The sequence below is a fragment of the Malaclemys terrapin genome, chromosome 3 (assembly GCF_027887155.1).
Source record: "Malaclemys terrapin pileata isolate rMalTer1 chromosome 3, rMalTer1.hap1, whole genome shotgun sequence".
Taxonomy (NCBI): Eukaryota; Metazoa; Chordata; order Testudines; family Emydidae; genus Malaclemys; species Malaclemys terrapin.
The window spans coordinates 40,938,354-40,950,763 of NC_071507.1; the positions used below are offsets into that span (position 1 = coordinate 40,938,354).

General features: G+C 40.0%; 1 protein-coding gene across 3 annotated transcripts in view; it reads right to left on the reverse strand.

The window, feature by feature from the left end:
* The window catches only part of UBR2 (ubiquitin protein ligase E3 component n-recognin 2), a 109,828-nt gene that overhangs the window by 69,564 nt on the left and 27,854 nt on the right, over positions 1-12,410 (reverse strand). For 2 of the 3 annotated variants that reach the window (XM_054022190.1, XM_054022187.1), the window contains exons 9-14: positions 9,990-10,097; positions 6,275-6,363; positions 4,910-5,008; positions 2,034-2,197; positions 1,849-1,948; positions 595-723 (exon numbers count right to left, since the gene is read on the reverse strand). In XM_054022190.1, the coding sequence (XP_053878165.1) occupies positions 595-723; positions 1,849-1,948; positions 2,034-2,197; positions 4,910-5,008; positions 6,275-6,363; positions 9,990-10,097 (689 nt within the window). Of the gene's footprint in view, positions 1-594; positions 724-1,848; positions 1,949-2,033; positions 2,198-4,909; positions 5,009-5,080; positions 5,180-6,274; positions 6,364-9,989; positions 10,098-12,410 lie in introns of all 3 variants that reach the window. The other variant, XM_054022189.1, reaches the window with a different exon arrangement.

A 12,410-nucleotide genomic window follows, 5' to 3' on the forward strand; every position in this document is an offset into this window, starting at 1 on the left:
TAGTAGTATGTATCGGAGTTTACCGTGTACCTGTCATTATATGAGCCTGCTAACAACGTGCATGATTACGGTGGGTTCTCAAGAATATTTACAGTTTAAAGTCAAATTTAATATTTGACTATTCTGGGCTCATATGTTCTAAAAGGAGCCCTCACCACATATGAAGTCCTACTCAGCAAGTCCATTTAAGGAGGAAATTGTCATCAGAGGGATTGCAGATCATTCTGTTAGAGTTCAGCAATCTGTTTTCCTCTCTGGATGGCATCAAGAGGGCATGGGACCTGATAACTCCTCTATTACAAAATTATTCCCCTCTTTCTTCTCCAGTAATGATACTCTTAAGGTATTGTGTCAATACAAACTTTTGGATACTTAGCTGAACTCCAAAACGATCACAGTGATCTATGTCCATTCCAAGAAACACACAGGTTTTTTGCTAATTCAAACCCTATGTAGATTTAATCCATCACAGATTAAAAATACTGCTTCTGGACAAAATAAGTCTGTGCAGGTATGTATGTTTGTTCTATTGCTATTAATTAGATATTCATCTACCTACATCTCCCTTCATATATAAAAGCAGAAACAGCTTACATCTAAAGCACACCAGTCCTGCATCATTGAAATAACATGCGTTAATTTCATCTGTAATGTAAATGCTGCTTCCCATTCTGGTTCCATTTCGATATGTTGCCCTACTTGACGAGTTATTGGATCCATACCCTAAAAACCACAAAGAATCATACAGATTAACTGTTATTAAAAACCCCTACTGGTGCTAACATCAGACTGAGTAATTACTTACACAGTTTAAACATTCTGCTCATATCACAAAAGTATAGAAAAAATCTGGAGAGAAATCAAAGAGCCAAATTTAATCCTATTTTTGATTTAGGAAGCATCTTGAATTGAAGACTCAGTCATGAATTCTCTCTATATAGGTCTTTAATCAAGAGGCAAAACCTTAAAAAAGGAAAAACCTCTAAATACCAAATTCAGTTTGTTAAAGATGTTTTTAAGGATTTATTTTTTATTAAGTTTGTGGATCAGAATAATTTAAAATCCAAAAGGACGTTCAAGTGTGGTCTGATTATGATGGAATGCCCTCAGCAAAAATGAATGTATTAAAAGGATGAACAAAAGCTAAAGTTTTCTCGGAGAAGCATACTATCCAGTTACTGAGCACTGAAGAGTGAGTGAGTGTTTGGTCAGGCCTTTTTGCCCTACTAGTAGTTTGTCCTTATAAAAACATCATTAGTCTCAAAATACTTTAAATAGTTAGTATAACATGTAATGTATTAAAAGGGACAAAAAACATTACAGTAGAGGATACCATCATGTGTGTATATTCATAAAGTTCCTTGGGACAAGGACTCTGTTTCCCAATATGTTTGTACAGAGCTTGGTAATGCTCAAACAACAAATATCTGACACACTCACATATAGTAAAAGCTAGTTAAGACAGAGCAGTCTGACTTTGCTCAAACATTTAAATGTGCACTGCCTCATTGTGTTATAGCATCAAATACATAAACTGGCACCCTTATTTTGATTCTCCCCCTTCTTTTCTCCCTCCCCCCCACATACACAAAACAAAGTTAATGCATACTTTACAGACACAAAGTTTAGGAACGTTTGTTGTGATTCTAACAGCGGTGTAATTCAACCAAACTGCACTGAAGTCAACAGATAAAGGAAATTATATTAATTTCCTGAGGATTACAAGTACTATGAAGTAACAATTTTACTAATGAAAAACAAAATGTTCTACATCTGACAATACTCATTTTACTAAGACAGAAAATTAATGGTGCTTTTTTTTTTTTTTAAATTCACAGATTCACATACCTGCATACACTTTAGTAACTCTAAGAAGGCATCAAACCCCTCTAAAAACTTTTGCCTCAAGTCATTTGTCCAATCAGCTGGCTTGCTTATCAACACATACCTGAATACAGTAGAAACAAATCTGTGAGTTAGTTTTAATCATTTTTTGAAGTACTCATTAATTTGATTAGTATTGAGATACTTACTTGAGATCCAAAATAAGGCTCTGAACCCGCCTGAATTTGAAAGCTTGAAGGGCAGTATATCGTTCAAACTGAAACCTGCCCTGGATGTCACGGTGCCTTAAGTGGTCCATAAAAGTTCTGATGATCGTGGTCATAAGATTTTCTTCTGTTATCAGCATTCGAGCCTATGCCAAAGTACATTAAAGTTTGTTGCAATCGACAGACATTACTGACAAGAGAAAGAGGCTAAATTAATATTGCATTTTTACCAGTAAAATCTATGCCTTTTCAGCCAAACCATTTATTTTGCTGGCGTTCCTCTATATTTTAACATTACTTTAAAACGGTGTTCATGGAGAAAATAAAAAGCCATCTGCAAAACTGTCTACAGGCTACCCCCTGTCTATCATGCTGATCAATACTGTCGCATTTCTTTGTCCTCCCCCATTTGTCTGAATCCACCTGTTGCCTCTTGTCTTGTACTTAGATTGTAAGATGTGATGGGGGTAAGGATCATCTTTTTTGTTCTGGGTTTGTGAGCACCAGACACAATGGGGTCCTGGTGTAGAATTGGGACTTCTAGTCACTATAGTAAGAAAATAAATACCCCAAAAGATTTTCTACAATATTGCCAAAGAAAATCAATTAATTTATTTGGGTCTGAATGCTGAGGCTGCAAACAAAAGACCAGAAAGATCTTCCTCTTCACAGTTGTTTACTGGGTAAACTTTTCAGCTCCTAGTAATTGATTAAGGGGTCTAAGTGCCATGGACTTTCAATGGAACTTAGGCTCCTACATCACGAGGCCCTTCAGAAAATTTCGCCCACTACCTTTGAGGACTTTCCATTCTTTAATTCACCAGTTTAAACATGTTTTTAAGTGCCCTGATAATTTACTACACTATACACAAAAAAAGCACTAAGTGATAAAAACTTAAACCAAAAATGCAGTCTAATTTAAGTGTGTGGTCATCTTGAAGGATTGGTCCCTAATTCAGCAAGATAATTAGAAATATGTCTAAGTACATGAGCAATCCCACAGAATCCAAAATGATTATTTGTGTACTTAAAAGTCAGGCACATGCTTAAATACCTTGCTGGATCAAGGCCATACAAAGTACATGATTATATTGCATATACAACCAAATGACAGTGTTGTACAAGAGCAATTTTTAATAGGATTAATAGGGTTAATTAAGTTAAGCCAATACATAATGGCTTTAGATGGGGACATGTGCTAGCAAAGAACCTGGAAATGAGACTGAGGCTTTTGACTCTAATGTAATTGATCTTTTTTAAAATATTACCTTCATACTTAGAAAGAAGCCTAAAAGGAAGTGTGAAAGAGGTGAGAGTTGTAGCCATAAGCTACATGGCTACAACTCTCACCTCTTTCACACTTCCTTTTAGGCTTCTTTCTTTCTTTCTGATAACACAACACTTCTTAAAAAAATATTTTATTTTGGGAACATGCTTTAAAACATATTTTTTTATTTAAATTATTCAAAGTATTTTACTAACATTACCTAGATAAGCCCCACAATACCAGTGCAAATGGTGCTGATACCATTTTACAGAAGAGCAAACTGAGTTTAAGTGGTATGCCCTAGCGTACAGGGCAAGTCAGTGACAGAGCTAGGAAGAGAACCCTGACTTCCTGAATCAAGAGGCAAGAATTACCAGCTGACACCTCCAGCACCTAGAAAACTGTTAAAAACAAATCACAATTTAGAACAGTTATCCTGAAATCAGTTCTTAAGACACCTACCTGACTGCCATGATTTCCATACAGTCTCAGAAATTTAGATCTACCTTTAAGTTGATTCCACTTGGAAAACTTCCAACAGCATTCTTTTTAGAAACATTCTATGCAAGTTAGATTTTCTTTCCTCATTTTATTTAATTTCCAAAGACATCTTCATGAAGACAGAATCTCTGTTGAATTCATCTACTCTTTTTAAGTATTCTTCACTTTAAAAAATAATTTATGATATACAGACAGACATGTTTCTGTTAGAAAAAAGTTTTCAAGATTCTGCAAAAGGCAGTAGTTGATTTTTAATAGAAAGCTTGTTGTAACAGGTTGGTCTGTCCATTTAAGTTAAAAAGGAGTGTTCTCAGTTCACAGTCAAGGGGAACCAAGAGTCAGGAGAGATCTGCAAGGAGGTTCTCCTGTGGTAGAACCAGGATGGTGGTGGACTGGAGAAGCCAGAAAAGCCCAGAGGATAGAGTGAGATTGGCTGATGTCCTCAGGCATAGAGAGAACTGGGGAGCTGAGAGAAAGATAGCCTAAAGGAAGGATAAATTGGAAGCCCCAAGGAAAGAAGAATTTGAACCTAGAAGGGCCAAAGGAACTGCAGATTTATTCTGTGAGGATTTAATAAATCAGACCCCAAGACAGGGAACCTTATGTGAACATTCCTGGCTGCGTATGGGTGGAATGGAGAATCAAGAAGAGAACTGAGGTATGGGAGCTGCAGTGCCACACCATGGAGCAGTGTGCTCTGTGAACACACCCTACAACATCTACCCTGGACATTTGGCATAGTCAGAAGTTAAAACTACTGCATTTATTAAGTGGTAACCTCTCTCTATATATATTCATTAATGGAAAAAAATTAAGAGACGTGTCCAAAACAAAAGAATAGGTCCATATACCCATGTACTCTGGGAAGTTCTGATACAGATTCAAAATTTAGCAGCATAGGTCCAATTCCACTTAGTAAATTGTACCTATATTTACTAACTACTAATTAGTTTTCATAAAGCCAGCAGCACACTGATTTGCACAGTAGTACTACAAACGTTCGGAGAAATCTAGCGGTCTATAAACTCAAGATCTTAGTGCAGCTCCTAACAAAAAAAAGGAGTTTCTTTTTTTAGTCTTTAGTACTTACAAGTGAAGGCACTGTGAATATCTGTACTGAGAGGTCAGCAATTGAGAACTCTCTGTCGTGGTCATCTTTCACATAATCACTCTGCAATCGCTCATAGTTCTATTAAGAAGGAGGCAAAAAAAGGCAAGGAGTGCCAACTATCAGTTTTTAAAAAAGGCAAGCACTACTCACCAGAGTAGGTACAGTGAAGAGTTGGACAGATAGAGCAGTCACCGACACTGCCCGCTCGTGATCATCCTCCATAAAATCTCTCTGCAACTGCCGGTAATTCTAAACAACAAGGGGGAAATTCACCTCTAATCCACACTGACCTGATGTTTGCTTTAAATTCAATGTCTGCACTGGGGGTATTCAACACTATGATACACAGTGGTACTGAGCCATCATTAAGGGGAAACCTTGCAGAGTGGGATGACAATTTACCAGCCCATGCGTAACCCACCTTCTGGGTGTGGTGTTCTGTCCCATCTAGTGGCACAGACCACTTAGAGAGAGAGAGATTATGAGTTTGCTCTACAGCCTTAGCTAACAGCCAGTTGGCTTTTGGCTCATGCACTAAGCTCCAGAGGTCCCAGGTTCGATCTTGACTGCCAATAACCAGGGTCTGTCAGCGTTACAAATGGACTCATCCAGGATTTCAACTGGGAAGTCTCTGAAGCTCTGGACATGCTTCCTCAGCTGGGGAAGTATGTAACCCACACACCTTCTGGGTGTGGTGTTCTGTCCCATCTAGTGGCACTGAGACCACAGAGAGAAAGAAAGATTATGAGTCTGCTCTATCGCCTTTGCTAACAGTCTGTCGGCGTTACACATGCATAAAATCTACTCACCCATTCTAATTATCGCTATGAAGACTAATAATATTTTACTTACTAATTAAAAATAAGTTATTTGTTTGAGGCAAGAGTGAGCAGAATCTCTGAAAGCTGATTAAAAGCATCTCAAAAATTAGTTATTGCAAGAAATAATATTAAGTGTAGTTGACTTTCAGAGGTCACTTATGGGTAGCACTACCAACAATGGTTATTGATTGTTTCTCAAGTAATGGGCCCCTAGATGGTTGGTTTGGAAGGATACAACATCAGAGGTGATGCATTCTGTGTTAGAGATGATCTAACAACAGCATTAGATCAGGAACCCAAAAGACCTATTTTCTTGATGGGCGGTAAGGTACTATGATAACTAAGTTTTTGAACACAGAAGGAAATCAATAGAAGTTCTCATTTAAAGAGTTTCAAAAAGGCAAACAAACAATCCCAACCAATATTCCTAACAGAGTATCATTAGTTTTGTATGTTCTACTTGAAACTGTTTTCTAGGCTATATTTTGAAGCATTTTCCATTCATTATAAGAAAGTTACTTACTCTTGCGAACCGGATAGCAAAAAGTTTCTTGTATTTCAAATCCATAAGTAGACTGCTCATGAATAACTGATGGTACATGGTTCTAGCTCCTGTTAAGAAAAGTTACATATTATTTTGCCATTATTGACTGTCAGATTATTATAGAAGCAACTGTAATGGTAGCCTCGTAAAGAAAGAAGAAATTCTGCCCTCCAATCCAGAGGGAAGAGTGCTTTGATAACATTTGGCAGTTGGTAGAAAATGGAGAGGAAAAGCTTCAGGTACCCCAAAGTACTTTTCCTGTAGGGTTATTTCTTCTTCCCTACATTTTTCAGCACCATTAAGGACAGAGTCAACTGTTGCAAGGAAATACAAAAAACAGTGAACTCAGGATTTGTCAGATAATAGTTCTAAAATAGTTCCTTCTTAGGTTTTAAAATATATGTTTGTGTTATTTTTACTATTTCTCCACATAAATTCTGCCACTAATTCAGTTGTTAACATTGTTTTTAAAAACAAAATCTTTATAGATCAGTTTTAAGTCAAATACCAATAATTAAACACTTTAAATTGTTTGATGTGGAATGATTATAGATATTTGTTCCCCCTGAAAATTGGCAAATACACCTCTACCCCGATAGAACGTGACCCGATATAACACGAATTCGGATATAACGCGATAAAGTGGCGCTCCGGGGGGATCAAAGCAAGTTCGATGTAACGCAGTTTCACCTACAATGCGGTAAGATTTTTTTGGTTCCCAAGGACAGTATTAAATAGGGGTAGAGGTGTAGTTCCAAAAGTTACACTAGAAGTCTGAACTTTCATTCTACAGCCTGTTTACGTGTGAGATTCTGCAACTGCAACAACAACAACAAACCACCACCACCTCTGGTAAAGGAAAGAGATGGTCTATTATCAGTGCCTCATAAGCTTCAAGAACACTGAAGTTTGCAGCCAAAAACAGAAAATTCTGAAGACAAGGAAAATACTCAACCACACGAAATAAAGTATTAGAAAATCAGGAAAAGTACAAGTAGGGCCATTCTTCCCATGCTACATGCAACCCTAACTCTTCTCATTTGCCTACTGGAACCATTAGAATGGGAATCAGTTTACAGCGCTATACATTTCCTCGACATTTGGAGGTCAGCAGGAAGGATGAAAGAAAGCAGTAAGGGAGAAACTTTAAAGTGTGCTTAAACCCCTGCTCTAATGAGTCCCTCACACAGAGTCTGCATCACATTATCCTTCATTTAGTTGAAGGGCTTGTCTACACTGCTCTGCAGTTTGCACCATAAGGGTGTGAACAGTGCACAAAGCACTTCACTGTAACTCCCTCATGTGAGTTCCGTGGACACAATCTAAAAGGTTCCTAGTTCACATTAACGTATAATCATCATCAGCCTAATTTCCTCTGTGACGTGGGTCAGTGTCATTATCTCCATTTTGCAGGTGGGGAAACTGAGGCAAAGAAAGCCACTTGACCAAGGACACCCAAGAAGTTAATGGCAGAAGTGGAATTAGAACACAGAAGTCCTGGCTAGGAACCATTTAATTCGCACCTGCAGAGTTACAGTGCAGCACGTTAGTGCACACTGCTATTCATACCCACACAGTCTGAACTGAGGGGCAGCGTACACATAGCCTTAGGGTAGGTCTATACTACAATTAGACACCTGCTGCTGACCCGGGCCAGCTAGCTCTGGCTCAGGCTAAGAGGTCATTTAATTGCGGTGTAGATATTTGGCAAGGGGATACAGCCTGAGCATTTGGACCCTCCCACCTCAGTGTCCTAGAGCAGACCTGCACAACATGCGGCCCACGTGGGCTCACTGTGCAGCACGCAGGGGGTGAGTAGGCAAGCAGTGGGTGAGGGAGAGGGGCTGAGGAGGTGGGCGGGCAGTGGGGGGGGGCAGGTGAGCTGGCGGCGGGGGGGCTCAGGAGGGTTAGCAGGCTGGCAGTGGCATGGGGTGAGTAGGCGACCCGGGGGGGGGGGGGGCTGAGGAGGTGAGCCGGTGGCGGGGGGGATGGCGGCTGAGGAGGCGAGCAGTGGCAGGGGGTAAGTAGGCGAGCTGGGAGGGGGCGGCTGAGGAGGCAAGCGGGGGGGGGGGGGAGCAGGTGAGCCAGCAGCTGAGGAGGCAAGTGGGCGGGCAGTGGCGGGTGGGCAGGTGAGCCGGCGGCTCAGGAGGCGAGCGGGCAGTGGCAGGTGAGCTGAGGATGCGAGTGGTGAGTCGGTAGCTGACCTGTTCTACTGATCTGGTCTGGCTCCCATCCCCTCTCCAAGGGTTGCAGCTGTCTGGAGGTGCTGCCTTCCACACCTTCCTCATTCACACCTCATTCATTCAACAGGGCAATTGATTACAAAGTGGGGGGGAAGATCTTATTCTACTTCTAGCAAAAAGAGTTTTCTTTTACCTTAATTATACTACCTTAGGGGCCCGCTATAACATATTATCAAGGTTCAATACCGCTGTTTTGGTGGGGCGGCGCTAGGGAAGGAGGGTTTGTTTCCACGGGGTGGGCAGCGTTGGGGGGGGGGGAGGTGTTGGGGGGGCTGGGCGGCGCTGGGGGGGTTCAGCAGCGCTGTGGGGGGTTTCGGGAGGGTCAGGGGTTTCAGCCCTCAGCTGTTTTCTTTGGAGTAACATGGCCCTCGCTGCTTTACGAGTTGTGCAGGCCTGTCCTAGAGCCTGGGCTCCTGCCCAAGCACCAACGTCTACCTTGCAATCAGACAGCCCCTTACCCTGAGTCAGCTGGCACAGGCCAGCCGTAGGTTTTTAATTGCAGTGTAAACATACACTTAGCACCTAGGGAGATGTCTGCCAATCCTGCCTACTACTCCTCAGACAAACGTTGTGCACAGCGCACAGTGAGGGTACCTGGAAACACATCAATAGCACGTAGATCTGGAGTTGTGGAGGCATCAAGGAAGTGGGATGTGTTTGGGATTGGTAAGGTTGTGTTATATTCCCATTCACTGCCACAGGGGCAAACTACATATTTCCTGGTTTCTAATGTTTGTTTCAAATGTCATTTTAAAAACAGGTCATTTTGGAGGGGCTGTATCTCAGGATGCCCTAGACCAAAGGACTCAAAATTTGCATGAGACTCTACCAGCAGTTCACTCTCTGAACTGACAACAATTTTCAGGCCAATCATATTAAACCTGTGGATTTTAAAGCACTTTGGAATAGCAGCACAGGAGACTTACAGGTGTGTGAGCTGCTGCAGTCATTTCCATAGGGTGTTCTCGGCTCAGTGGGTTTGAATACAGCCTGAAACAATAGCTCTGCATCTGTCTGTCTTTATACAGAACCAGCAAATTTTAAAATTAGACCATTTTGGAGGAATGTGCCTCTGTCTCAGGAACCCCAAAGGACTGCATATTTGTGCTACTGTCTCTACTCTGGGCCTTCAACTGGCGTAGCAATTTTCAGGTCAATATGTATACACATGTAAATTTTACAGCTCTAGAAGTCTGTTCTAAACAGAAATCTCTACTCCACCTTCAATATAGTGCTGAAAGGGCCATCCCATAATTTCACAATTCAGCATAATCCAAATTTGGGACGAGGTAAAACACAGTATATCTGTAAACAGGCAATTGCATTTATAATGGATGGCAATAAAAACTGCCTAAAACATGAACAGATTCAACAAAATAAAGTGGTCACCAGAGTGCTTTGTATTAGCACATACAAAGTCATTTTCTTTAAAAAAGTGGGAGACGACTCACCTTTCCACAGTTTAGAATCAGACAGCATTAGTTTATCAACAAGAGAAGAATTTTCACCATCTGGTCCCTCCTGTAAACCAACCTGACACAATATTCGACGAAGGCCATCTTAACAAAAACAAATCACGGAATAAATATACAAAAGTTAGTTAATATTAAAAAGTTACTTTTAAACGTGTATGTACCATAATGGAAGTTTACATAATATACTGAGTGTACATCTTATATATTTTTTAATCTCACCAAGCAAAAATAATCAAGGCCTGACATATAGAGTCCACTTTCTTTTGCTTTTGAACTGTCCTCTCATAATAAGAAATGAAATAAGAGTTAATTCTGGGGGAAGGGGAGAGCCAGGGCAGGGGCATATCTATTATAAACTGATCATGGGCACACTCAAAGTGAATAAGGCAGAGGATTAAAGGCCGGTTGGAGCAGTGGACATAAACACTGGTTCCTACTTCCCATGTGTTTTAGTCAGTGGCTTCCTAATCTACAGGAACCAATTGACCATATCCTCCTTGTTCACCTTGTCCAGCACGATTCTATCTCTCCAATCCTGTGCAAGGAGGTTAGTGTGCTTTCAGCAGGATGAGCAGAAGACTCTAATGTCTGGCCTCTCATGCAGCAAAAGTGTTGCATTTCTGCCTACAAATGGCTGCACCGGAAATTAGGAGGGGCAATTATTTTTCCCTTTAATAAAATATCCAGTTACGTTGAAAGACTACCAAACTAAGGATGAGATTTTTCCAATGTGCATAAATTGCGCTTTTAAAAAAATTCCACCCTAAATTCATGTACTTCTGCCCCTAGATACCAAGATAATACATCTGTATCTGAGCAGAGACCTGACTAAATCTCCTGACTCCTTATCCCAGGCTTAATGAGCGTACATTTTTCCTCTCTTGAGGAAGTTAACTACTAAAAGCAAATTGTTTCAAGAACTGTTTGCATATAAACTGTTATCATGACAAGTTATGAGCCAAAATTTTTTGAACTCAGGTGTCTAAAATTAGGTTCCTTAAGCCATTTAGACAGATAAATTATTCGTTTTCAGAAGCTCTGAGCACTCTCAAATCCCAGTGAAATCAAGGGCTCAGCACCTTTGAAAAAAAAAAAAAAAATCAGTCCATCTTGATTTAGCTGCATAAATGTAGTTCTAGGAGCCTAATTTTAAACACCCAGGTCTGAAAATGGTTGTGTTTTATCATGAAAGAGACCAGGAAAGAGAAAGGAAGATGCAAAGGAAATTAGGTTCTTTATCAGTTCAATGGACGAAGAACATTACAAAAATGGCTACCTACACCATTTTAAAAAAACTTTTTCACTTTATGTGTTTTTATACAATGCCCCATACCCAGCAGCTGATGAATAAATACATGTTAGAAATAGCTCATGAAGACTACATGCTTCCAATGTTTCAAAACCTGGAGACGGAGAAACCTATTAAGTCATCTAGTTTATCTTTGTGACAATACAGGACCATTCACTATAAATTTACCAGTAGCTTCCACTTATTTTGTTGAGAGTTTATTTCATGGATAGAGCCCTGCACATCTGCAGATATCCACATTTTTGCAGCTTGCGGATCTGATGCGGATACAAATTTTGTATCTACGCAGGGCTCTAAGCATGGAACCCAGTGGATGTGCAGAACCCTGTTAATTTAATAGGAGCTGTGCACAGGTCAGCGCTAATGGATACAAATAGTGTTACTTTTTCCTCTCCCTACAGAGATTTTTTTCAATGTTACTTTTTTTTATATCTAGGGCAAACTGTTTGGGTTTGGATTTTAAAAGGAGACTGTACTTTTTGTCCAAACCTGGTGAACAGTTGTAAGAGTCAGAACTCTTCTCTATCAGCTTAGATTGCTAGAGGGAGTTCATCAGAAACAAATCTCAAAAATTCCTGCATTTAAAAAGCAACAATTGTCTCCTCCATAAAAACATAAAAGTTTCCTAGATATTTCTTCTTTAAGCAACATATGAAATGTACTTCAAAGAAAAAAAAAGTCTATGTAATTGCAGGGGAAAAGACAAGGGTGGCAGAAAGATACAAACTAAAACTCTGCAGTAAGAAGTCCATTCACAATAATTATTATTAAATCACAAACATGCTTTCTGCAACTATATCTAAAAAAAACTATTTTTGAAAGGACAGGGATTAAATAGTGGTATATTTTTAATGGAACTATTTTATTGCCCAAGTCATGTTGAGCATGGCATCAGAGGGATAATGTGGTCACCAAGAGACAAGGTTAGAGATTATCAGAGTGGCGGGCCCATAGGAACATTTCAGAAATATGAAATACTACCTACTTCGGTAGTAGAATCTTTAGGGCAATCTCCCCATTTGCTATTGAATATGCTGTTCCAGTTATGCTTCTATAACCACACACATTTTGTAAAAAGGACTTTCCAG